General features: G+C 40.0%; 1 protein-coding gene across 1 annotated transcript; it reads right to left on the reverse strand.

Moving 5' to 3' along the window:
• Window positions 1-20155: 20155 nt before the first annotated feature.
• Window positions 20156-23987, reverse strand: gdap1 (ganglioside induced differentiation associated protein 1). The gene is made up of 6 exons (XM_084747402.1): window positions 23817-23987; window positions 22982-23174; window positions 22028-22201; window positions 21578-21672; window positions 20993-21107; window positions 20156-20824 (listed from the first exon to the last, which is right to left on the reverse strand). The coding sequence occupies exons 1-6, from the start codon at window positions 23973-23975 to the stop codon at window positions 20472-20474; spliced, it is 1089 nt and encodes a 362-aa protein (XP_084603528.1). The 5' UTR covers window positions 23976-23987; the 3' UTR covers window positions 20156-20471.
• Window positions 23988-24833: the final 846 nt, after the last annotated feature.

The raw sequence follows: 24833 nt of genomic DNA on the forward strand, positions 1-24833 counted from the left end.
GTGGTAGTGACGTAAAACACGCTCAAAGAACATACTATTAAGACCCCCAAACAACATTCCCTTCTTCTCTGCTTTCTCTCTCATCCTCAGCCTTGTAGGTTTGACATATCAGGAGGTGTTTTAAGCATAAAATATTTGCAAATGGCAATAAAAGATGGTTTACGCGTGTTTGGGTTAACTGACATGTGAAGAATATTAGTGCATCATGATTTGTATCCTTTCTGTTCACTTTGCTCAATGATAAACGTGCTGGCGTATTGTTTCCGCATCTGCTTGAGGGAAATGGCTCAGACAAGCTAAACAGGATGGACGTCACGGGTGTGCTCACCTCAGCTCACTGTCACGTTTCTTTCCAGTATACCACATCACATTCACTGGTAAACAAGATGCAGCACGCGATCCAGGCTATAATTTATTTAGCTTTTGTAATTTTCCCATAAGAATAATATTTTGAAAAGTGATACGGAAAATGTTTCTGAATGTTACCGTCACAATGCCTGGTGAGCAAGTTTTTACTGAACCCAAGTGTGTCCACGAGTGATCCTTTTCCCAAATCTCTGCTATTCCCCATGGATGTAACTGACGTAACTCTGCCAGTGTTATTGCAAGGAGCCATTAGAGAGATGACGCAGCCTGGCACAAAGGCTGGTGTAGTAAAATACATGCAGTTCACAGAGGAGTTCACACACACACACACACACACACACACACACACACACACACACACACACACACACACACACAAGGGCAAATTATGTCCAGTGAGAAAGAGAGATTGTTAAATTGGCCTGTGGGAATTGTTAGCAGAACTCCCTTAAGCAGAGGGAGAGTAAAACTAATGAATTAAGGTGGATTAAGGTTTGTGTGTGTGTGTGTGTGTGTGTGTGTGTGTGTGTGTGTATGTGTGTGTGTGTGTGTGCACATGGTTATACTGGTGTGTCCATATATAGACTACTATGCAGGTTTATTAAATAACTAACTCCACGACTAGTTATTATTTTCTTGGAATTGTGACAGATAAAAGTAATTCTTAGATAAAAGAGATATTTTTGTTTTTGTTACAGGTACTTTCTTTATGTGCTGGTCAGTGTAAAGAATATGCAACCAGAAATGTGAATAATTCTTATTATAGAATTATCTTGCACAATACTACTATAAATTTGTATAAAACATGTTAAGGGCTATCCTTAGTCCTGGGCTAAGAGTTAACCCTGGGATAATTTAGCCCCCTTTTACACACACATTGTTAATGGTGCAAAAAAGTCTACTGCTACTGGATTCTCACTGCACTTCCTCTAGCTCTGGGTTTGATGTCCACTGGTAAAGCACTTGATGCAAAAATTGAAGAATGTTCCGTGACTCAAATCTTTTAGCCTTATTTATCACTGGCACCTTTTACGCCTGGGTTTAGTTGTTTTTCAGGTCGTAACCCCACACACTCGGGGCTAACCCTGCTCTGGAGAAGGGCCAGCAAGCCCTGGGCTAAAGTCAAGGTTAGCCCACTTTGGAATCTGTCGGTGTGAAAGCTTTTTTACCCTGAGGCGAAGCACAGTGTGAAAAGCCTTTTAGTCATTTTTCCTATGTCATTATTATTCAGTACAAGAACAAGATGTACATTTTGATTTTCATTTGCCATGTAAGCTAGCTACTGGAGTCTTCCTGGTTCCACTGTAGAGTCCATCTTTTTCAAGTTTTACATTTTATATGAACCTATGGGGATTGACTTACTGTTGAAGCCATCTTCAAGTGGCCATTTGAGGAGCTGCCGTTTTTTGGCACTTCAGCTTTGGCTTCATTTTTCAGCTTCGGAGTTGCTGCTTGATCAAAAGTTTTTCAAATCACAACTAATAGGGGATGAAATCTAAAATTTTGAGAGGATTGGTTGCACAATTGTTTAATACATTTACTAGTAAGAATACTTTTTTAAATTCATAGTGGATACATATAAAAGTTATTATGACTTTCTCTGGAATCACAATCCCATCCATTTTTTTGCATACCCTTTGCCATAGGCATGACTCATCATTTGGAGTGGTTCTTCAGTGTCATCATCTCACCTCACTGGCAGAATTTCTTCTTGTTTAAAGAAGTCTTTTCAGTGTATAAACCAAAATAATTGTCATCATGGCTCTGTTTACAGTTAAAACCCATTTATGGCATGTTTATGACATTTGGACGCAATGCAATCCAAAAGTCAAAGTATTCACATCTTGTCATTTACTGTTACGGGAAATATTTGGATTTGGTCAGTTATACAGCCTGTATTGCAACAATTCAGTCATGTGTCAAATGATTCATTGAAAGCCATAATTTGGCAGCCTCTTTACACAGTGTGACCCCACCTCACCTTTTATGAACTCTTCTTTGACTGAAAGTGAAACTCAGGAAGCAGGTCGTTACTGAGGACACGGTTATATTTATACAGTAATAATCCTCTCACTAAGTCAGTATGCTTGAGAGGAATGGAAAGAAAATGATCCAGCACAATATATCATCCAACCCAAAATCAAAATATTGGTTACCCACATTTTAAGCCAAATAAAGCTAAACACCAATTTAACTGACTGATATACAATCCCTCCTTTACCTCATTTTACCCCTTGGATGTCCAAAAGATATGGATTCCCCCTCCGAGACAAAAATACCGTCCAACTGTGTAGGTGTGTTTTTTGTATATGTGGAGCGTTTGAGTTTCACCTCATTCAGTTGATGATGGGATTTATTTTGCTTTGGCGTGTGCCCTGGTCAGCTACTATGGGCTGGTGCTGGTTAGCTTGTCGCTGCAGGACATGAGAGCCGTGATGGCTGGATTGGGAACAGCAGCCGCAGCCTATGTTGGACTGAGTCTAGTCTGGCTTGGCCTGGGATGGACAGAGCAGGGCAGGGCCTGGACAAGCAGTGGTCAGAAACTGAATGTGTCTGCATGACTGAGCTTAAAAGCCACAGCATGAGCTGAGATAAGAGTGATTTTGTCTCTATGTCTTTGCTCCTCCCCTGTCTGTTTGATTGTGAGTTAATTTTGATTTATTTTTATCTTTTTTTTATGCTTTTCCATACAAATGTGTTATCTCCTCTTCATATATAAGTTAATGTCCAGTAGGTAACTTTTAAAAAGGTAACTTTTTGTCAGTGTATCCCAACGGTAGTTGATCAGATTCTTCTGGCTCCTCCTAGTGCTCCTAATTGCATTTACAAGAATCCACCATGCCTGAATGAAAACAACCAATCAGAGCCAGCTCCCAACCCAAAATGTTGGTATTTGAAGACCTTGGAGACCAGGTAATGAGACTCAACAATCAACTCTCTCTCTTCAGAGTCACTCACACCAGCTGAAATGAAATGAGGTGCGACACACATCAAGAATTCATCAAGAATTGGATGAGCAATATTTCCATTCCAGGAACCAGGTTGCTAGTATGGCTAATCCAAATGTTCATGCATTATGTTAATACAATGTTTTAAAGCTGGGGTAGGCAGCATATTTTGGCCTCATTGAGCAACAATAACCTAATAACCTTTCAGGATATTGTAAAACAATTGATCTGAGAGAAAACTAGACTCCTGCACATCCTCTTGGTTCTGTTTTCAGACTTTGACCAATCACAGATCATTTCAGAGACCAGGCGTTTGTGTTGGCTCTTCTGTGCACACCCTTTTGTTGGAGAGCCTGAATCAATAATAGAAATCACTATTCCAGCTTAAACTACAAAGCAACTCAAAAAAGGAAGACGGAAATATCAGAAAGAGGATCTTAAAGTAAGGCTAGCTAATGAGCAAGATCATCAGCTCAGCCGTATGTCGGTTCACCCAGCTACTTTTGATTTTACCTTCAGTTGCATTCATTCGTGTTTGTCACGGGGCTTTTGCTAAGTGTTGTGTGGAGAGGACCGGGGAGGAGCTGAGGCAAACTTAAAACACCAGATAATGTTGATACTTGCATATTTTTTAAAAAGCATTTGACTCAAACAATTTTGTACACAAGCAAGCACTTTGATTTGAACACTGAAGCAGCTTCAAGAAAAGGAAAGTTTCATTACATCCCACAGCATCACCCACTCTCTTTTTAAATGTGCTCAATCACTCTTTATTTCTCCCCTGGTCTTCCATGCAGCCCCTTGCAGTGTACAAGATTCCTATTCTTTGCCTTCTTTATCTTGCTCTCCTTCTCCTCTGTCCCAAAATGAGTGTAGAGAGAAGACTGATGCATGAGAAGAACAGAGAAAGTTTGTGTTTGCTCCTATCTGACCTTAATCCTATTACTTCTAAAGATTAACACATATGGACTCTTACTTGAATGTATATATTGCAGCTTTGTGAATGCTACGGACAATATAAATTCTAAACCGGCTGTGTTCTGGTTATTAACCACAGAAATCCCAGAGCATCACATTTTCTAAATATCATCTCAGAGTGAGTTTCAGTTTCCATCAGTGTTTATGTCCAGCTGATGTTGCCAGATGCACACAGAATAATCCTACAGTGTGGAGCCATGACCGAGATGGCAGCAGTGTATCATTTTCAGAAAGGTCTGACTCAGACGACTGAAACGCTGCATTTACAGTTTGTTGGTTTGAGTGCAATTCCATATCAGTGCAAATGTTTGTTAGTATAGGACTGCCATCCAGAGTTGGAGCCCTCACACCAAACCTCCAAGAGCATAAAGCCCCCGATGAGGGATTGCACTTCTCACCTTGAATGCCACGGTAATAAAACAGAGGAACCCATGGCAACTTTGTTTCACTGAACACACACTTCTGTGACACATTAAACTGTCATTTCAACTTTTTAAACTACTTTTTGTTAATGCTGAGGCCTCAGCTAAACAGTCAGATTCAACTGGAAACACCGCAGCTTCATTTTTTCCCATGGCTGCAGTTCAAAATCCATTGTGAAGTACTGTATTCTTTCAATTTAAAAGTCACGTGACACAACCTGTTTGTGCCCGTCAGACAGCCTTCCCACCATCCTCTCCACAGCATGAAGTATCCCACGCTTCTTTCTCTCAGATAAGAGTGGAAAGGAGACAAAGCTTAGCTCATTTTCTCTGGAGGAATACAAAGAGAGCTTCAAGCTGTGACAGTGTTGAGTTTCACAGTGTCAAATATATGATGAATGAGACGATTAAATTTACTTTTTCGGACTACTGTCCTGCTGGCTCTGCTGGATAAGTGTCTCATGTCATCCTGACATCATGGCTATAGTTCAGTCCAGCTTGGGACATGTCATTCTCTTCTCTTGCTGTCAACTATTTCTGTCTCACTCTGTTTTGTCTGCAAAAGAATATTCTTTAAAATCTTGGACTGATCAGAAGTGAGGCCTGTCACACCCAACAGTGATGTCATGGTGTACTGACACCGTGGAGTACACTTGTACATCACTGTCTGCCTCAGTTATATTTATTCTTGCCCTTTCCCACTTCCTCATGCCACTGCATCTCTATTGAACTTTACTGCCATTCTCCACCTGTCCAACAGATGCCCTCAGTCCTTCGCAATCAATCCTGACACCCTAATCATTCTGCACACCAGTGTTTCATTATCCAATCACCCTGCCAGTACATAAAGGCTACCAGCCCCCTTTTCACCAGTCAGTTTGCCAGAAAGATGTGTTATATAGGTCAAGCTATAAAAAATACTAAAAACTTAACATGATCATTTCAGCATGTAAGCTGGTTTTCAACCTCAGTGTGTAAGACAAAATAATCTCTTTGGGATGTCACATGACCTACATATGGAAGGTTGGCCACATGAAACGTGACCATTTCTTTGGGGGGAGATTGTGATTGTGATCCTGCATGAGAACCATGGACACTGGAAGCAGAGAGCCTTAGCTGTCTTTGAACACAACACCAAAGGCTATCCTAGAACTAGAGGTGCACTGATTGCAATTTTTTTGGCTGATTTCTGTTTTTTTTTTTTTTGTTTTTTTTTTGTAAGTCTTGCCTGCTGAGTCAGATTTTGGCTGATTCCAATTTTCTTTCTAAGAACTATAATTGACAGCATACACAAATGTTTGGAACTTTTCTTGAATGGAAAATTAAATTGCATTTTCCTTTCTTCTCTCCTCTCTCCTGTCTTCTCTATTTTCTTGCATACTCTACTCATGCCCTCTCTTTCTCCCTCTCCTCTTTCCCTAAATCCGCTCTATATCCTGTTGTTGGAATCTATTGCTCCACTTAACTCCAACAACATGGTAGCACATCCTTGTGTGTGGCTGTGACTTAGCTGTCTGTGTTTCTGTGCTCATGACGTGAACCACTGTGCAGCACATGGCTGATCAACCTGAAAACCAGCCAATTCAGGTCACATGACAGATGCACTACATCTAGTCATTTCTACTGTGTTATGAAGACTGAGAGCTCAGAAAAAGCTGCTGTAAGCCTGTGACATCAGTAACCATGTTGAGGCCAAAATGCAACATGTTTACAAATGTCAGCCAATGGAGGGCAGTGCAGCAGCACTGTTCTACCACATGCGATCCAGTCTAGATGGATAGATTGCATTTCTACACTGCAGCAGCTGCTCCTTGCTGGAGGCAGTACCAACATCACACCACCTCTTCAGATCTGTGGCATCATTTGCTGTAAACCAATAGCTTGGTTGTAGAAAATGAGCTTGCTGTGTGGAGTTCACCGACTTCGCAAAGTTCAAAACTCTCAGTTAGCACTCGCTGGCTTTTTGAGCCGGGGATGTGCAAAATGAAAGGCAGGTGTGATGTTTGTCAGCACGTCACCTTTTCATTACGAATGAGAATGTGATGATGTTAACTTGACAGCTCAAAGATGCATGTTCTCCTGAGGCCACAGCAGAGGGTCTAATCTCAAGTGATCTATTGGCGGCCATAAATAAATACACATCAGCTTCTGTGGTCGAAATCAGAATAAGGCTTCAGTCCAGACCAAACCACCATGTAGCTCAGCTCATACACTCATCCAACTAGAGTTTGACAAGTAACTACTACAGGTTTCTGCACAGAGATTAACCTGGTAATGTGCTAGTGAGTTTTCACTAGTGCATTCCCTCATATTATTACCTACAATAGATATCGGTCAACAGGGTCGGCAACAAAAGGTATTTTAGACACTTAAAAAAAAGTCCACCTAAAACAACAGTATCACTATGAGTGTGTCTTTGTTTTTCCATCAACCAGCCTTTTCTGAGAGGAAACCGCTGTTATATGAGCCAGATATTGATCTCTCTAAATCAGCAAAACTCCATAAGTAAAATCAGTAATTTTACTCAAGATGTGCTGGTCAACTGCTGCCTCGATCTGTTTGTTTGTGTTATTGTGTGACCTCTGTGTTATAAAGGGATAGTTTGGATTCACCAAAGTCAGGAGGTGAAAAATCAGTATTAGTTTAACTGTACGCTATATTTAGAATATTTTCACATCTTTACCTTGCAGTCAGACAACCTTTTCTGATGGGGAACTGCTGTTGTATAAGCCAGTTATCGCTCTCTCCCAATCAGTCAGCAGTCAGTAAAGTGTTAACATTTTCCAAATATAGCATACACATAATATGATATAAATTTTTTAGGTGGACCTGTTTTTTTTAACTGGCTAAAATACCTTTTTTTTTACTGACCGTGTCCACAGCTGTTCATTGCTTAGTTTCCATGCTGAAAGTCCTCTCTGTTTCTCCAAACTGGGGGCATGCAGATGGGCATCAACTGTAGGTAATACAATGACCACATTAAAAAATATGGACTCTTCCTTCAACTGATGAAGAGAATCTCAGCACAACACTCACTGAAAGCACCTTAAAGGAAGAATTTCACTGCAAAATCATTACTATCACTTCCTTTGCCCTCATGGGGTCGTAGTTAGCACTTCATTTCCCTGGCTGTGGCCTCGAGATTGAGAACTCCAAGCCGTGGAAAAAATGTCTCTCTCCACTTGGCTGGTGTTAATGGGTTCAGGCTACTCAGAGAAAACAGAACCCTCTAATCCTCCATGGATACAGCCGTGTCAATAAAACCCTCTGCCATTTAATGCCTCTCTTTGTAACAGTGAAATACTGCTGAGGTACACGGCCAAATGAGAAACTTTTAAAAGGCCATTTAACTTTCAGTTGAGGCAGCATTTCTATCTTTTTTTATTTTTACAAGTCAACAGAATTGAAATTGGCATCATATAAACAAACACAGAAGGGAGGATTTTGTATGGATCTCTTTGTTTCTGGTGGATGGGATGCAGTTTTCCCCCCATCTCATTCCCACAGATGCATTAACTTTGAAAGCCCGGTGTTGTAATTAGAGGACTGTTTCAGAGATGGTAAGCATAGCATTGACCTTTGGCACCGCACAAACACATTGACAGGGTGATTGTGCTTACGCCATCTCTTCCATTTATGATTTTGCCACTATATTTAACATGCAGAGGTCATTATGCTCTGAGAGATGCAGTCATGATTTTGTTATTTCTGTTCCATTTGTTCTTGGACGATATTCGGTCACACAGAAACTTATTGTTTATTCATTTGTTCTTTTGCCACAGCACTATGTCATCTTGGGCATGTCTGTTGGACTACACAAGGGTGCAGAAGAAAAAGTATTCACAATAAGTCAGCAGGGAAGAGGGAAGCAATTTTTTTATGCCTCCACGCTGGTGACAGTCATGGCCAGAGGCACTGTGTTTTCGGGTTGTCCGTCTATACATCTGCACATCCCATTCTTGTGAACGCAACAGCTCAAGAACACCATAAGGAAATTTCTTCAAATTTGGTACCAAGGCCCACTTGGACTCGTGGCTGAAATTATTAGAATTTGGACACATTTTTGGCCAAAACTTCAGAATGTCATATTAATTATGACAGAGGTTTGACTCAGTCCTCTGTAGTCCTCGGTAAAAATAGTCTCTTAGTGAAGGCAGCAGGTTTCTGACAGGAAATTATTTTCCTGGAATCGTACATGTCAATATGGTGAGAACTTCCATTTTGCCAAATAACATAATAAGTTATTAAATTCTCTCAAAGGCTTCACGACATATGTCATGTGAGTTTGGACAGATGTAAATGTAAGCTCCAACCTAAGCGGAGGCATACAAACACTTACAGAAATTCTAGTTTAACGTGACTTGTTTTTTTCTCTTTTTCATTTCATTTCCTTTGCAAGCTTTGTTTTCTATTCAAAATACTGCACTGCGCACCTCCTGTTCTCCAGTCATCTATAAAGAACATCTATAAAGCAGACAGACCTTTAATCTTTATAGGCAATTATTGTATGGGAATATTTCCGTGGCTGTGAACCAAGGCCACCAAACATAATCAATGTTAATGATATACAGTAAAATATGAGCTCCCTTGGTTGCTTTTGAATGCTGTGAGGCTTGGTGGATTGTTCATTTTGAAACAAGTGTTTCTCATTATGTCGAGTATTGTGCTTGGCAGCGAGGCCCCAGAAATCCTGCCAATGCAAAATCTGCTTTCCAGTGCCTGCTTAGAATACCATATATAGTTTCACCTGTTATCCTGCTCAATTCTCAGAGATAATCCACACAGTCAGCATGTTCTTCATGTCTTTGTTAAGTTTTCAGAAGTGTGTTGTGGCTGATATCCCACAAAGAAAGTGTTTCGTGCATGTATAGTTAATTCAATTACCAGCTTTCTTTTTGTTCTTTTTTTAAAATCGCATACTCCTCTGAGCTTGTTGGTTTGTCCCCAGTGACCTTTACAGTTGTTGGTAGTAGTGTGCTGTAGGTACTACTATTTCAGCTTCCTTTGCACTCTGGAACAAAAAGAGCCGCACGTGTAACATCAGGTGGAAATGCTGAGCAGGCCCTAATTAACAGTAATGATTTCAATTACTGCTGTCCAGCAATCATGCTTTATGTTTTAAAAAGAAAAAAAAAAGATCTTTTACTTTGCACAACTGCAGCAGCAGAGCGTGTATTGATAATCTTCTAAATATGTGCTGTGAGTTTGAGGTTTTGTTTGAAAGTTTTCTCATCAATTATAAATTCTCTGCTCCTGAAGCTTCTTTTCTGGCTGCCGTCTTGAAAATAGCATGTTGGTTTGTAACGGAGATGTGGAATTTATGGCACACTGATGACAGTATTCCAGCTTTGACTCATCTCTGTAAATTGAATGTCTCTTTGAAGATATGTGGGCATGTAAAGAACTATACCACAAGTTCAAAAGTTACTGACAAAAAATGAATCGATCAGTCTCAGATGTCATCAAACACACACACACACACACACACACACATATGATGCACTACTATCCTCAAAGTGGATTTGTTTTCAAATCTTCACATTGTCACAGAAAATTCCCCTCAGGAAAACATTTTTGCAACTAACAATACACAGACTGCATTATTGTGTTCAGTCAATGCCTTTGAAAGGTCATGGAGGACAAGCTGTTTGGTTTTGGTTTGGCACAAACAGTATGACTCAGCTGATTTTGATCGATCTGGACCTGACATGAGTTTTCTTTGCTGCCTTCGTCTTGAATTTCTGCATTTGTACAGTCTTTTCATGAATATTTTCTGACTATGAGATTCTGCTGATAACGCAACAAAATGGCATTCTTACACCCCACCGAATCTAAAAAGTGAAAAGTTAATTTTAATCAAGATGAAAACATCAGAAAAGGACAATCACATTTTATTGGAATATGAAACAATAGTATTATTAACAGAGACAAACACATTTACCAGAGAGACATAGCAAGTGTTAATCTTGTTAATGAATAATCACATAAAATACTCTTTTTGCGACAAAACTAAACTAAAACAAAACTAGAGGAGTGCACTCAGTGAAGTGCAGACCTCTGCCAACTAATTACTAAGTAACGTAGCTGTGAAATAAAAGGCTTTACAAAGTTTTTCAAAAATTGTGACTCCGAGCAGAGCAGAGACACATGGACGCTGTGCATGAACAAGCAAACAGTGCCTGTTTCAATAATCTCAAGAACCTAAACATTAAAAATGCTTCACAGAAAATAAAATGAAAAATACACTAAAATGTCTTTCATTTTTGTTGACTAGAACTAAACCAAAATCAGATGCCAAAATTAACACTGCTAGCAAAGGCCGGTGGGCAGTGTGAGTGTTTGCATGCATGCTCCAGCCATATGCTGATGTTATGATTGGCTTTAGCTCGCTGATCTGCGATCGAGGAGAATTTCCTCTTGTGCAGAACCAAAAGCAGCAACAAATGAATCAGTCATTTTATTATATTTGTGTCCATCTTGCATATTCAGTAATGGCATATCAGATTGGCCACACTGGGTTGAAACCAGTACACCACTTACAATTACACCAGTCTAGATTTCATGCTTTTCCTCTTGGAAACGGCAACACAGCCTCTTTCTAAGAAATGAAAATCAAAACACCATGTGCTTTCACCAAATATGAATTGTCAGCAATAATATAACACTGATTACTGCAGATGGCTAACATTTTTTCAAACCACAATAAGTGCTATTTGTGTACTGAAGCTCTAAGCACCAACATGTTATCATATGATCATAATTGGACATAGAAATCTATAGTTGTATGTAAGAGTTTTGCCTAGAAACCAGCAATGCTCTAATTTAGATCCTCTCTATTTAGTAACATCATAGTATTCTGTTTGTCATTGCATTCTACTGGCATGTCCTTAATATCAAAGTCAAACTATGAAGCATCAGTCCTTAAGGCCATTCACAGAGGGTTTAGTGTCCTGGATATCTCATAGGAAGCTGGACCATATCGCTTATGTTTCCTCTGTCTGCAGACGATCAAAGAAAATACCTGGGAATATCATTTCTGCTTCGCTTTATGTCCGGTGTTACCAGTAACCGTGTGCCAAACAGAAGGACAAGCTATGCAGTTATACCTGATACATCTTAAAGCCACTACTGAACCATTAGTTCCTTCTTCCTTCAGCCCTTCCTGTTTGATAGGCTTTGAAATGCTATTTCAAAATGTTCCTAGTTGTGAGCCAAGTATGTAATGGCTTCACTAACTGGATTGGACAAAGTAGACCTATAAATTTGACCTAAATATGTGAGAAACTCAGGAAGCTGTGCAGACATTTTAAAGGGGTGGTTGCTGGTAACTCATACTCAGTGTTGGGAGAGTGTAAATCCCCGCGTGTATCTTCCAACACTGAAGACGCCAGTAGCTCCTTTTCACCTTATAGCAAGATGAATCAAGAGTACGACGGTGCTACCTCTCGACACCAGGGCCTCAGCCAACCAGTGGTGACAAGGCAGCAGAAAGATCCCTCACCGGCTTCCCACTAACTGCAGATGGGGATTGACCGAACGCCGTGAAGCCGCTGTGGCCAACCGCTTTTTCCCTGAGTTGCAACACTTAAGGACCCCAGTGAGAGTGCTACCATAACTGCCTTTAATGATTCTGATTAAATGGGTTGTGATTAAGTTTTCTGAATTCCAGATGTCAGTTTGACCTCTGTGTGTTCAGTGGAGTAACAAATCTGCTACAGGACAGTAGTTAACTTCTACCATAAGGGGAGGAATGAACAAATGAGAGATGATTTATTCACAAGATGTCCCTGCTTAGCTGGTTTTAAACCCACATTCACTTTTTTTTTTCAGAGTTGGTGTGTGTGTGTGTGTGTGTGTGTGTGTGTGTGTGTGTGTGTGTGTGTGTGTGTGTGTGTGTGTGTGTGTGTTTGTATGCATTTCTGAAGTGCTGCTGTGGGCTAGCTACTATAGCTGCTGATGGTCAGTAAGTAAATTAAGTTATCCCATCATATCATGTCTGCATTTACCAACAACACTGACTGGAAATCCAAATGAACACAGTTTTTTTCTTCATGTGCCAGAAATGTGATGAACAGGTATGGAATCTTTAACGAGGCTGAGCTGCATGATGCAACTAAGATAACAACTAATATATCTTTTAGTAAATATTACTTTTGTCATTAAGAAAGAGATTAGTCGTCACCTTTTCAATGAGTCACCAGTAACTGATTAAATCGATTACATAACTTGCCCAACACTGGCAGTATCTGTATCTAAAATGGCCAAAAAATGCTGTACCTTAATGGCAGAATCTGGTCTAATAGGCCCCTCATTTTCCTGTTACGACACATCTGAGCGCAGTTCAACTTCATGATCAATTCACTTTTGTTGGTTCGCTGTCTATGTCTTCAGATATTCTTAATAGCTTCCCCTTGTTTTATCAGATGACAGGTGTGAGCCACCTATATAATATGTGTAAAGCCCAGGCCTTATTTCCCTGAGGGGTCATGGGAGAGGAAGTGTTTTCAAAGCGAGAGGTGAGCTCAGTATTTACATTAGGATATCCATTTAAATATGGCCTCAGCTGCGTCCAGCCCCCTCACAGGGTTTGTTAACTGTGACAGTCACAGCAGGTGGAGCGACCTTCACCGACCTCAGGGACGAGACAGACGAAACATTAGAGCAACAGCGACATTAATCTGTGTCGAGATGACGTATGGATGCAAGAATGCACTCTCTCAGACACACACTAACCTCCTTACCCTAATTTCATTTTTTTTTGTTGGCTCACTTTTACACTTTGAAGTGCATTTCGACTGATCATAATTGACTCAGTTATGCTGAAATTGAACAGGATCGCTGTAATGAACCAAATTCAACACCACCTGTCAAATCTGTACACTGTCCATGCAGACAGAGAACAGCTTAAAAAATTGCAAAAATAATCTCTCCGATCACCTCGGATCCCTGCTGAGCTCTCTGTGGTTAATTTGCATGGTAATGGCACACCTATCATACACAGACAATTCATTAAGACAATAAAAAGTCGATGGTGTGTTTGACTTGGCCACATCTGGCCAATTGAACAGAGATTTATAATGCAGCAGGTTCGCTCCAAACGGCGTTGGGTATCATCTCTCCTGCGCGGCAGTGTTTATGTAGGCCGAGTTTAAATATTTGAGGAGCACATGTGGGGATGAATGGTGGCACAGGATTTCATCATAAAGCTGTGAAGGGTGAGCCGGCGGGGGGTCATTTTAACAGTAGTGTCAACACCATGAGATCCCACCTCTGTCGACTCAGCAAACAGTATATCGCAGACGCTCTGAAAGGCAGTGACGGCTGCTTTCTGGAAAGGCCCGCTGGTTTTCTCAGAACACCTTTGATGGTGCCAACAGGCTTTGGACATGTTCCCTCAGTGATTCTGAGTATCGTGTCCAAAGTAACCATGAGGGGAACTCTAACAGAGATATAAGAAAGCAGGACTGGGGACCGTTGCAACAGAAACGCTCTCGGGACAATGGTGACCAAACTGCTGTTGACATGGCACAAAGAGCAAAACAGCTGCTGCTCCATTCAGTGAGGTAGTTCATCCTGCCATGCCATTCCTGTGTCTACAGTGTCATTACGTAATGCCACTGTAGACACAGGAACAAATGACGCTCATTATCTTCTCCATCTTTTCCATTTGTTTTGACCAGTCAGAGCGCAGAAGGAACCGTCTGCTATTGGTTTTACAGATGCGATGGAGAATATTGGATGATGCATCTTGTTCCTCTTTCCTGGTTGCTTCATTGCTCCTCAGGAACCGTATTACAGAAACGCCCTGACTTGCAGATCCTATCTTAATTGTTTGGTAACCATGGTAACTAGGGTTAGGACTTGATTTGGGGAAAAAAGCCATTACAGATGAGTTCCTGAATCAATGTTCATGTCAAAACTTAAGGTGGGAAATTTGTCAGTACACAAGCACCCTGTCCACCCAAAATCTTAAATAAACTCTCTCCACTATAGGATAATCTTTAAGTTGTCGTAAATTTCATCAGTGGTAGTGTCACTAGCAGTAGCTAACAGTAGTGTTAGCAACATCCTGTGAATGAGACTCAACAATTAAGTATCCTTCTTTTGTGTTTATGAACATATCAGACAAATTCTACTGATTCTGCCTCTAACTTTTGCCCATGACATCCCCAACAGTATCCCATCTTTCCCTAAATCTGCCACTGTCCATGCAGCTCACAGTTTCTGATTGTAAGAAGAACCTGGAAGTTTCCATGCTCCCACTCACTCACTTGCCGGGGCAAGAGCCACATCAAGCAGGCTTTACTGTCAGCTACTGCTGCGTGGGTTTCTGTTTACCCAGCCTGCCTGTCTGTGGACAACCAGCCTGGCTCACACATCATCACCCCACTGTCCACCTGCTTCACTCACTTAAAACAGAGAGTTTCAATCCAGTATGAAGTCCTGATTATGAGAGAATGATCATTACTCTGATTAAAAGAATTTTAGATGTCATAATCATCTTTATGTTTTAACACAGCAATGTGGTTCAAGGATTGGGTGTTACAGACTAGCGTCTTTTTCCATATCCGAAAAGACACATTATTTAATTTTACTCGAGGTTTGAAAAAGTCCTGTTTTGAGCAGCTCCACTTCCATTGCAGAAGGTCATTCAGCATCTTGCAGCACCTTTCTTGCTTGCATCACCATGCATATTTCCATCCATCACTCAAAACCATTCATGCCACTCTTCAGTTTCTGTTTGTCTGTCTGTGGGCATGCATGATGTCTGCTGGGGGTTTCCACGTAATTCTCCCTTCTACCCAGACAGACACCTGCATCGCACCACCCAGCCCCTTTAAAGGGGGAAATATGGAGAAAGAAATAGAGGGAGTCTGTGACGCCTTCAGACGCAGTTGAATGTGTTTATTTGAATGGCAGCAAAGAAACTGCACACAACTCTCTGTTAGTGGTCTGACCTGACGCCAGTCACCATCACTAATGTACACCAGGGGGGTTTAAAGACGCTCTAAATGGGAATACAAATAATCCACCAGTCGGACTGCGTGTTTCAGTACAACAGAAGCTTTGGTGCAGAGGTGACTCAACTCAAATGCCACATCATCAAGGACACTGTATGGTTTATCATCATTCATCACAGTTTCATTCATCACAGAGCCTTTGACACTGCTTAGACCTGGCTGGGCAAGCTTAGTGGAACCAAGTTGCAGAAAGAAACTTTTAATAAAAAGCCACCTCAACCAGGGTTCTGCAGGGTTCCAAGTCTTTGCAGGCTCTGTTGAAGCACCTGTGCATGTACTTGGAAGCCACCAACACAACCCCAGCCCCTCACTCATAAGGTAGCTAAAGGACCCTTTGATAATGCAGCATTCGACAGCTATTATAACATTTGAAACTAACAAACGTGCCCACGTCACGTGGTGACTGGCCAGGTGTGGAGAGGAGCTGATAATCTCAAGATCTCTGTTTTCATTATTCAAACAACAACCTGACATTGCTTGTGTTCAGCCCAGTGCAACATGATGGATGCCTTTGAGGAGATACTGAAAGTGTGCAACTGTTATCTATATTCTCACATTACGTCCAATCTGCCCCTCTTTATGAAGATTGTGGCTGTTGAAGACACAGGGCTTCCTGCAGATGAGGAGGCTCCATACAGATTTAACCATTTGAAGTATACTGAACCCTTAAACCTCCCTAATCCACTCAGATTTTTCAATTTAAAAAAAAAAATACACAGGAGGCTCTCCTACCACTTTTATTATTTTTTTAATATGAAAATGTCAGGTCAGCACAGATAAAAAACCTACATTCATACACAGGAACAATACTGAATATAGTTTACTAATAATTGTTGTATTAAATGTGGCTTGTGACATTTTTCATATTCAGTCATATTCAAACAAAAATGCAGGGTCATTCTCATCAACCTGTTGTAAAGGCAACCTGAAAATCATTTTAGTAATCTGGACCCAAAAATACTTGACGAGGTGTTTTCCAGGCCTTAGCTCTGCACATTGTAATTCAGGGTTGTCACATTTCTAAAAGTCATAAACCTTCTTTTGGCAGGTGAATTAATGTGATTGATGGTTCATCAGGAAACTGACATGTTTCTTCAAAGTGTCTCACAGTTATGAGTTCAGTCGAACTGTAAGGTCCGTCATCCACATATTAGTTAAGGCCAAAGAATTGAACATTTGTCATAAATATTGGAAACATGTCCTTTAAAAGTCTTTGCTAATTTATCAAACCTGTCTGCACCTCCTATAAACAGCTGACACACTGTTTAGACACATTCAGATATTTTGTTGTATGTGTCTGGCCAAAGGGTTCAGGACTGTTAATAAGCTGACAGCTTTGTCTAATATTACATGACACTGACTCTGCAACAAAGGAGAAAATCAGCATTGTTCTACAGTCTGAGTGAGGAGAATTTTGTCCAATTATTGTGAACCACCTGTTGGATTTTAAACAACAGAATAGCGAGATGTCAAGACCAATCATTTAAACAATGTCCAGCTCCAACAAGAGGTTTATTTTGTCAGCTGGCTCAATCGCTTTTGGCTGCAACTGTAGCTCTAATAGATAGCAGTCCACACAAAAATTCATTTATCTAAAGGACAGATCTGTTTAAATGACATGCACATCACTCTGCATGGTGTAAAGAGAAGTAGTAGTAGAAAAAAAAGTACCCTCAAACAGACAGAGGCTGAGGGAGTGCACCCCTCTCCCTGTGAGTTATGGGGTGAATGGTATTCTCCCCGTATGTCACAGAGTGTTGTTTGAGGAAACACTGCCCCCTAGTGGGGACAAATGTGCACGTTTACCTCTTCATATTCATCTGAGAGAAACCTGTCATGTACTGTATGTGTCACTCAAAGTTGTCTGTTGATCGTGCTTTTGTTGTGAAATTACTTCACAGATTCCTCCAACAGTCTTCAGCAAAAAAAAAATAATAATAATAATTCTCATAATGTTCTAGGAACATTTGTTTTTGGTTTTGGGAACAGTAATTGAAAGTTCCTGCATACTGTTTGAACAGAACACAAGAGCAAGGTTTTCAATTGTAAAGGTCCTCAATTATTCTGTACATTTATGCAACATTTTTATAACGTTGTGGAAGGGTTACCTTAAAGGCAGCCTCAGGGGAACATTGTTGAAATTACCCCCCAAAAACCTTACATTGTGTGGTTATTAGAACATTTTGGGAATGTTACGTTGAACAAAATCATTTGCACAACATTCTGAGGACATTGTGGGAGGGTTACCTAAAAGGCTACCATCAGGGATCCTGATGAAAAAAAAAATTATCCCCCCAAAAATATTGTTATTAGAATATTATGGGAATGTTATATTGCACAAAAACATTTATTATGAATGTTTTGTGGCAGGCTTATAGACACCTGTAAAGAGTGTCCTAGGAAAGTTATGAGAACGATGTGTGTTAGCTGGATGTATATACTGTTGGGTGGTTTAATCTACAGCAATGCATCATATTCTATTATATCATCCTATGTCACTGTCTTGTGAGAACCATGAATCTCTAAAAAGTCTTTCAAAAGTCACGTTTTCAGCTCAGAAAAACAGCCCTGCTTTCAGCTTTGTAGCAAAGCCTGTTCCAACTAATCAGAGAGGGTTTTAAAGTGGTACTGAACTGAAGTGGGAGAATTTTATCAACCCATAAAGGAACAATACTTAAGTTTATCAGAAACATTCAAATTCAAAGTACAAGTTCAAGTACAACATTCACCTGTGAACTAGAAATATTATATAAGGAAAAAAGAAATGCCTCAAATTTGTATGTAAGTACAGTACTTGAATAAGTGTGCTTATTTACATTCCACGACTGCTAACCTTTTCTCTAAAATAAAGTAGATTTTATACATTTGCACTTTATTTATGACTCTGACCTTTATCCTTTAAAATGACACCTGTGTGCTATAACCTCAGAGTAAAACTGATGTCATTTTGGTTGCCATTTGCAGGGGTATGATTTTCCAGAGCTAACACACCAGTATGAGCTTATGGTCCTTTGACAGCTTGGCTCACATGTGGCTTTAACACGTGTGAGGCATTTCTTTGACAGCCACACTGCCCAGCAGCCCTCTGGAAGCCGAAAACAAAGGCCAGACTTTGCTGAAAGGTCTAGCATGAGTCTGTTTTATGTGAGGCTGAGCTCACGTGAGCATGAGTTTAAATTAAAGCTGAGCATATGTTAAATGTCAGCGTTAGCCTGGAGGTTCTGACTCTGCAAACAAATTACTGGAGATGCTGACTTACATCCAGATGCTGAGAAATCTGATGAGCAGCGGTTAAATGAAAAAAACAAAACATTTAAAACCTTTATGATATATGATACATCTATTAAATGGTGATAAGTTGTGAATTTTAATGCCATTCTCAATTACATTTGATTGACAGGACACACTGCAGAATGTTTGGGAGCAGTTTAATTTCAGACAGATGTTGTATATGATGGTCTGAAGATGTAAGTGAGACTGGAAAAGCATTCATTCAACTACTGTTACATAGAGAATATTTCAGACGATTATCCATCAGTCATACGGTAAAACACGAGTGCAGGTGTGATAACAGGGAGTTCCTACTGAGCCTTTGTCAGATGTGGGCAGATCACTTTGTTAAACGTTGGCAGATTTAATTACAAACAGCAGGCTGCAGTCTTGTAGCACACTTTTTAAATTTCAAACATGCAAATATGAACGACAATGAAACAATAAATGACAAAGCACACATGAGGCAGAATATATTAGGCTCTTCATAGCGATTTAAGTACATACAAAGATGTCTGACCATACTGGTGTTTTTGCACATTTTAGCCTATTTATTATAAATAAAGTATGCCTTAAATTACTGCTGATAACTACAGAAATAATTCCTTCTTTTTGAATTTACTTCCAGGCAGCCATTGCTTTCAGTAGAGTATGACAACCCGCTTGCAATTTTTATATTTATATCAAGGTTATGCTACAACGACATAGCACACAGTAAAGAGTCAAAATTTTTGGACATACATTTTCAGTTTTGTTCGTGAGGAATGGTACATTCAGGCGCTATTATATGGATTGTAAAAACAAACTGCCAAGATAATAGATAATCAGTCACAGTTTACATTTTCTTTTCATATCTACTTTATTCATACCTGCAACCATAACGTATCTTGTGAAGACAATGCTGTTTGACTCACAACATGTTCTATACTGTATGTGAATTAAAGGACCAATATGAAATATTTTTCTCATTTATTAGAGTTAAAATGAATGCTGATTGTTCACTAAATGAGTTAGGGTTTGCTTATGAGTCATAAGAAATCTTTGATAGTCTTTTAGAAGGAGTAGATGCTTTTAACAGTTAAACTGAGTGATATTTTAATGGGGAGTACATATTTTCAAAGACTTGGGTCTTATATTTTGCTCCTTTAAAGTATTATAAATGGCAAACACATGTAAAAATACCAGTATGGTCCTTTAAGTCAGTCCTTTGGCATGTAATGTAACAGTTACATATTGAATATGATTAAAAGTGCGTTTTGTGCAACCAGCAACACAGAAAACAAGACAATTAAGGTTTGTTCCAATTAAGTATTACTGATGCCTGCTGAGTGATCAAATTCTATTTTTATTTTAACTTTACACAGTTTAAATTATGATATGGGCGACATTTGTCATATTTGTCTGTGTTTATCCACCTCCCAGTTTCCAGTTCAGTCCCAAAGCAGCTCAAACATGTGTCGTCTCCCTCAGCTGGAGAGAGTCAGCCTCTTCTTCATGTAAAGAAAAGCAAGATATGTAGCTCCTCCCAGAACACCTATCAGCAGAGTGGTGCCAAAAATAACCGGCGCGTTCTTCCTGGCCACGCGGAACGCCACAGGAAGGACAGCGGAGATCAGGATGTTGTTGACGTGGCCCAGCACTCTCCTAAAGGCCGGGCGCTCCACCACGCGCTCGTAGTACGTTTCCAGGTTCACACGGTTACCGTTGCCCCAGTAGCGGCGGGAGAGGCCGAGGAACTTGAGGCGGTGTAAGGTGACTGCCAGAGAGACGTCAGCCATGCTGAAGAACTCGCCACACAACCAGGACTGACTGCCCTCTTCTGCAAGGGGAAAAGGACAAAGAAAGAGACATAGTTGTACTTAGTTGCAAGAGTCACCACTGACATGTGTTAACATTATTATAGACATAAAAATGTACTTGTGGCTTTTATTGTGTGTCTGTTAATGGTAAAGTGTTTGCCAAGTGACAAGCTATTGTTGTTGTGCACCTGGTGTTTCTTCCACCCTCCTCTGTAGTTCTGTCTCCACCTGGTCCATCACACTCTCCAGTTCATCCAGAAGCTTCTTCAAGTACTTCATGTTGTCATGGTCAAACAACTTGGACTGCACAAACATTTTCATGTATAAATTCATTAGATCACATTTACTTCTGTTATACATTGTTGAGAGAGAATCATGCAAAAGAGGGCTTTAAAATCACTGCATAGAAGCAATATTACAAACAGTGTGTTCTTTTATGGTTTACAGACCATAGTTTACAGCATTGTTCTCTTGTTTTAGCTGTCTAGTTAGCTGTGTCTCTATCTCATAGAGTAACAGGGACCACTAGAGCTCAGATATTACCTAACCAGAGTCCAATTACTGTGGCCTGGACAGCAACAAAAAGCCACAACACTGTATTTCGGGGAAAACAGACTCTAAAAAGTCCAGTCTTTACCCAACTTAAAAGTACGTAAGAGTAGTTGTTTTGGTTTTGTGGGGCAGCATGACTCTTGGAGGATAAAACTTCAAGTGTAGATCACAAAAAAAAAACAACACCTTTGTTTATTTAGCACTTTGCTAAATTTACTTACTTTCAAGCGCCTCTGTTTTGCTACATAAGCATCTTTGAGCTCTGGGTTCTGCTCTGCCAGTTTCTTCAGCTCCGTTTGTGTGTTTCCGATCTGTGCTGTCACACAAAAACACAGCATCATGTTAGAGACAAAGCATTATACAGTTATTATTGTGGAAATTAATAGTTGTATATGGTAAAGCTCATTATAATAATTTTAAATTTGAGTGGGTTGAACAGATTGAGTGTACCCAAGAAACATTTGTACTGTCGTCATGATAATAACGTTGGCACATTGTGAGATCTCTATGGATGGTTGCCAACTCTTTGTTGAACCCATGCCTAGAACATATATGGCTGTTCCCCTAGCAACAAGGGGTCTTATCTGGTACTGCATAGTGGAGACTTATCTGTGTGTGTGTGTGAGACTTTGTATATAACTACTCCAGCGCATCAGTGAGTGTCGTCTTACTTCGTATACATGTGGCAGCGTATGCAGGTATGTGGGAGTCCACTGTGATCTCAGGGTGGAGGATACAGCCATGGGTGTAGGCGTCCATCTGTAGTGAGTCCAGCAGCTCTCTGTAGTGCTGCACTCTGTGGTAGTATGTGCTGCCCTCTTCAGGGATCAGCTTGGGAGTGCCCTCTGCACGAGAAGGAAGGACTGATATAACATATCACTTACAAAAGAACAAGTGTTTTTGAGGTTGTAAGCTTTCCTAGTGGAAAATATATAAAGGCTAGGGTTGGGGAAGGTGATTTTTTTAATGTTTAATTTAACAGTGGGTGCATAAAGGTTGCTAACTGTAGCTGCTGTTCACTATTTAGCTTCAGGGGGTTAGGATGGGATCAGCTCCAGGGTGCCAGGAACCAAACCCAGCAGGAAATCCACCTCGGTGCTATTGTCGGCGCTATTGTGACTCACTGTCGCATCTTGACATACAAAGTGGTATTAAGAGACAGGACAGGCTAAAGCTAGCTCGTCAGCTTTCTTACTTCAGTGGCATAGACATAGACATCTTAAATATGCTGTCAAAACTATTATTGCCTCACATTCTGTTGAGAATTAAAAACTAAAAATCTTACATATTGCATCTTCAAATATTCATTAGTTTAAATAGTTCCATGCTTACCAGATTTTCTCTTCTTTTAAGGCGACTGGATGAGAACCTTAGAACAAAGCTACCATTGATGAATGCAAACCAAGAGAAAATGGGAAATTAAAATAAATGATTGAATAAATGATTGGAAAAAAAGACATGCACAAAATGTACAACAAATCTAAAACAAGGGGGGAAAATTTTAAATAAAAAAATGCTCAAAAAGGAAATCAAAGTAAGAAGTTGAATGGACAGGATTGGTAAAAGACTTATCCATCCCTGCTAGAGCACATCAAAACAGTCAGTGAGTCTTTATTCAGCCTTACCATCATTGAAGTTCTGCTCCAGGTAGTCCATGATCTGTGTCGGGTCACAGATGACGTTGTCATTGTGGACGAGGACCGGCACCTCACCAGCAGGATTCAGATGCATAAACCAGGGCTCGTTGTGTTCACTGAGCGGCAGGCTCACATCATACTCCTCACAGCGCAGACCTTTCTCTGCTATGGCCAGACGCACCTGCAAAAACAACAACTGTGAATGCTGAGGCAAGTTTTTTTCATACACTGAAGTGCTTTAACTTGCAGATATTGATCTGAGCACTTTTGAGCTCGTGATCAAAGACTTTTGTGATCATAGCTTTTGCATTTCTGACTTTTTTTTGCTGTCTTGTAGCTATTGCAAATAAATTATTTAAAATTATTTGTCTGGCTTAAGCCAAAAGATAATGCAGATCCCATCTAAGAATAAATTTCCTCCCAGTTAGTGTTTATGACAAAAAAAAAACAAATGTGCTATGCTAGATTACATTTCAATCACATTACCACCTTCATTAATTGTCATTTTAACAGTACACCAACAACAAACGCTTCTATCAGTGACAACACAAGGGGCAAGGTGAGATATATATATTTGAAAATAAATAAATAAAGGGCACAAATGTAGTGTTTTCCAAAATTTCCTGGGTGAACAGAGACTACATTTTTACAGTCGAGTATGGTGGTGTGTTATGGCAGTGAGCCTCTCTGATTAGAAACAGATTTGACCAACAGAAGTAATATCTTATCTACTGTATGATTAGAAGAACAGAGGTTTTACTGTCTGTCTAATGAGGAGCTGTCCACTCCTCTGTGGTGCTGAAACATAAAGACACTGACTCACCTTCTGGGAGTTGAAGGACTGCGTCCAGTGATAAAGCGTGATCTTCGACTCGCTGTGTTTGACCACCGCCTCGCTCTGCTCGTGTGCGTCCTGCTCTGTCTCCGTCTCTATCAGAGACACTTTCTCATCCTGAGACTCAGAGCTGTTTTCGGACGCCATTTTATCTGTTAGTGTTTTAGGGGACGAGTGAGGACAGCGCACCATGGGACAGTCAACATAATACACCCCCTACTGGCTCGGAGTGAAACATTAATCCTCTTCTTCATCCTGAGTGATTTTCCTTCAAACTGTTAAGAAAAAATAAATATATATCTTGCGATATAGTATTCATTTATAGTTACTTTAATCATCATCATCATCTTCTTCTTCTTTTTCTTCTTTTTGTCATCCTGCTTTGTACTTGTATTGCTTCAAATGCAACATTATTACCAAGCAGCACAAGGTAATATATAAGTATTAATAAAGAATTATATAAAGAAATTCACAATATAAGGAATAAAAACAACAATTTGCATAGATGTGACTGTATTTATCATACCACACAGCTCGATATCCCTCTTACCCTTCCAGCTATGCAGCTAATACATTTGGACAGCAGAGGTCGCTGTTATCTCTTCCTTCAACGTGTAGTTTGCTGTTTGTTCACACGAGCCCTGATACAGAAAGGGGTCAAATTAAAGGCCACTTAAGTGTCACGTAAGGTGATAAAAATCTTAACAATTTATGGAATCATTTTGAAGTTACATATGGCTTTACAATCAAAACCCCAAACTCTTCCCACTCACTACAAAAAAACTGTTTTAGCTATCACACACAGTCTTAATAATAATGCAAAAAAAGGAGACATCTGAAAAATATTAGATACAATAAGTTGAACCTTTATTAATCACCAGAGAAAAAATTTTGTTGTTGCAGCTGCACAAAATACAGAAATACAGATAAATAGAAAATAATAATAAGAAGAAGAAGACAAAGTATATAAAACAAAATAGAAACTATCTGAGCCCAACCAATAAT

This window comes from Lutjanus erythropterus, chromosome 21 (genome assembly GCF_056507025.1).
Source record: "Lutjanus erythropterus isolate fLutEry1 chromosome 21, fLutEry1.hap2, whole genome shotgun sequence".
Taxonomy (NCBI): domain Eukaryota; kingdom Metazoa; phylum Chordata; class Actinopteri; order Lutjaniformes; family Lutjanidae; genus Lutjanus; species Lutjanus erythropterus.

What these genes read in the sequence shown, in the direction of transcription:
- gdap1 (XM_084747402.1), bottom strand. Translation starts at nt 23,975, where the DNA reads ATGGCGTCCGAAAACAGCTCTGAGTCTCAGGATGAGAAAGTGTCTCTG. An exon ending in CAAAACAGAGGCGCTTGAAA is followed by an intron (nt 21,108 to 21,577) that starts GTAAGTAAATTT and finishes ATGTTTGTGCAG; the next exon opens with TCCAAGTTGTTTGACCATGA. An exon ending in GAGGGTGGAAGAAACACCAG is followed by an intron (nt 20,825 to 20,992) that starts GTGCACAACAAC and finishes TTCCCCTTGCAG; the next exon opens with AAGAGGGCAGTCAGTCCTGG.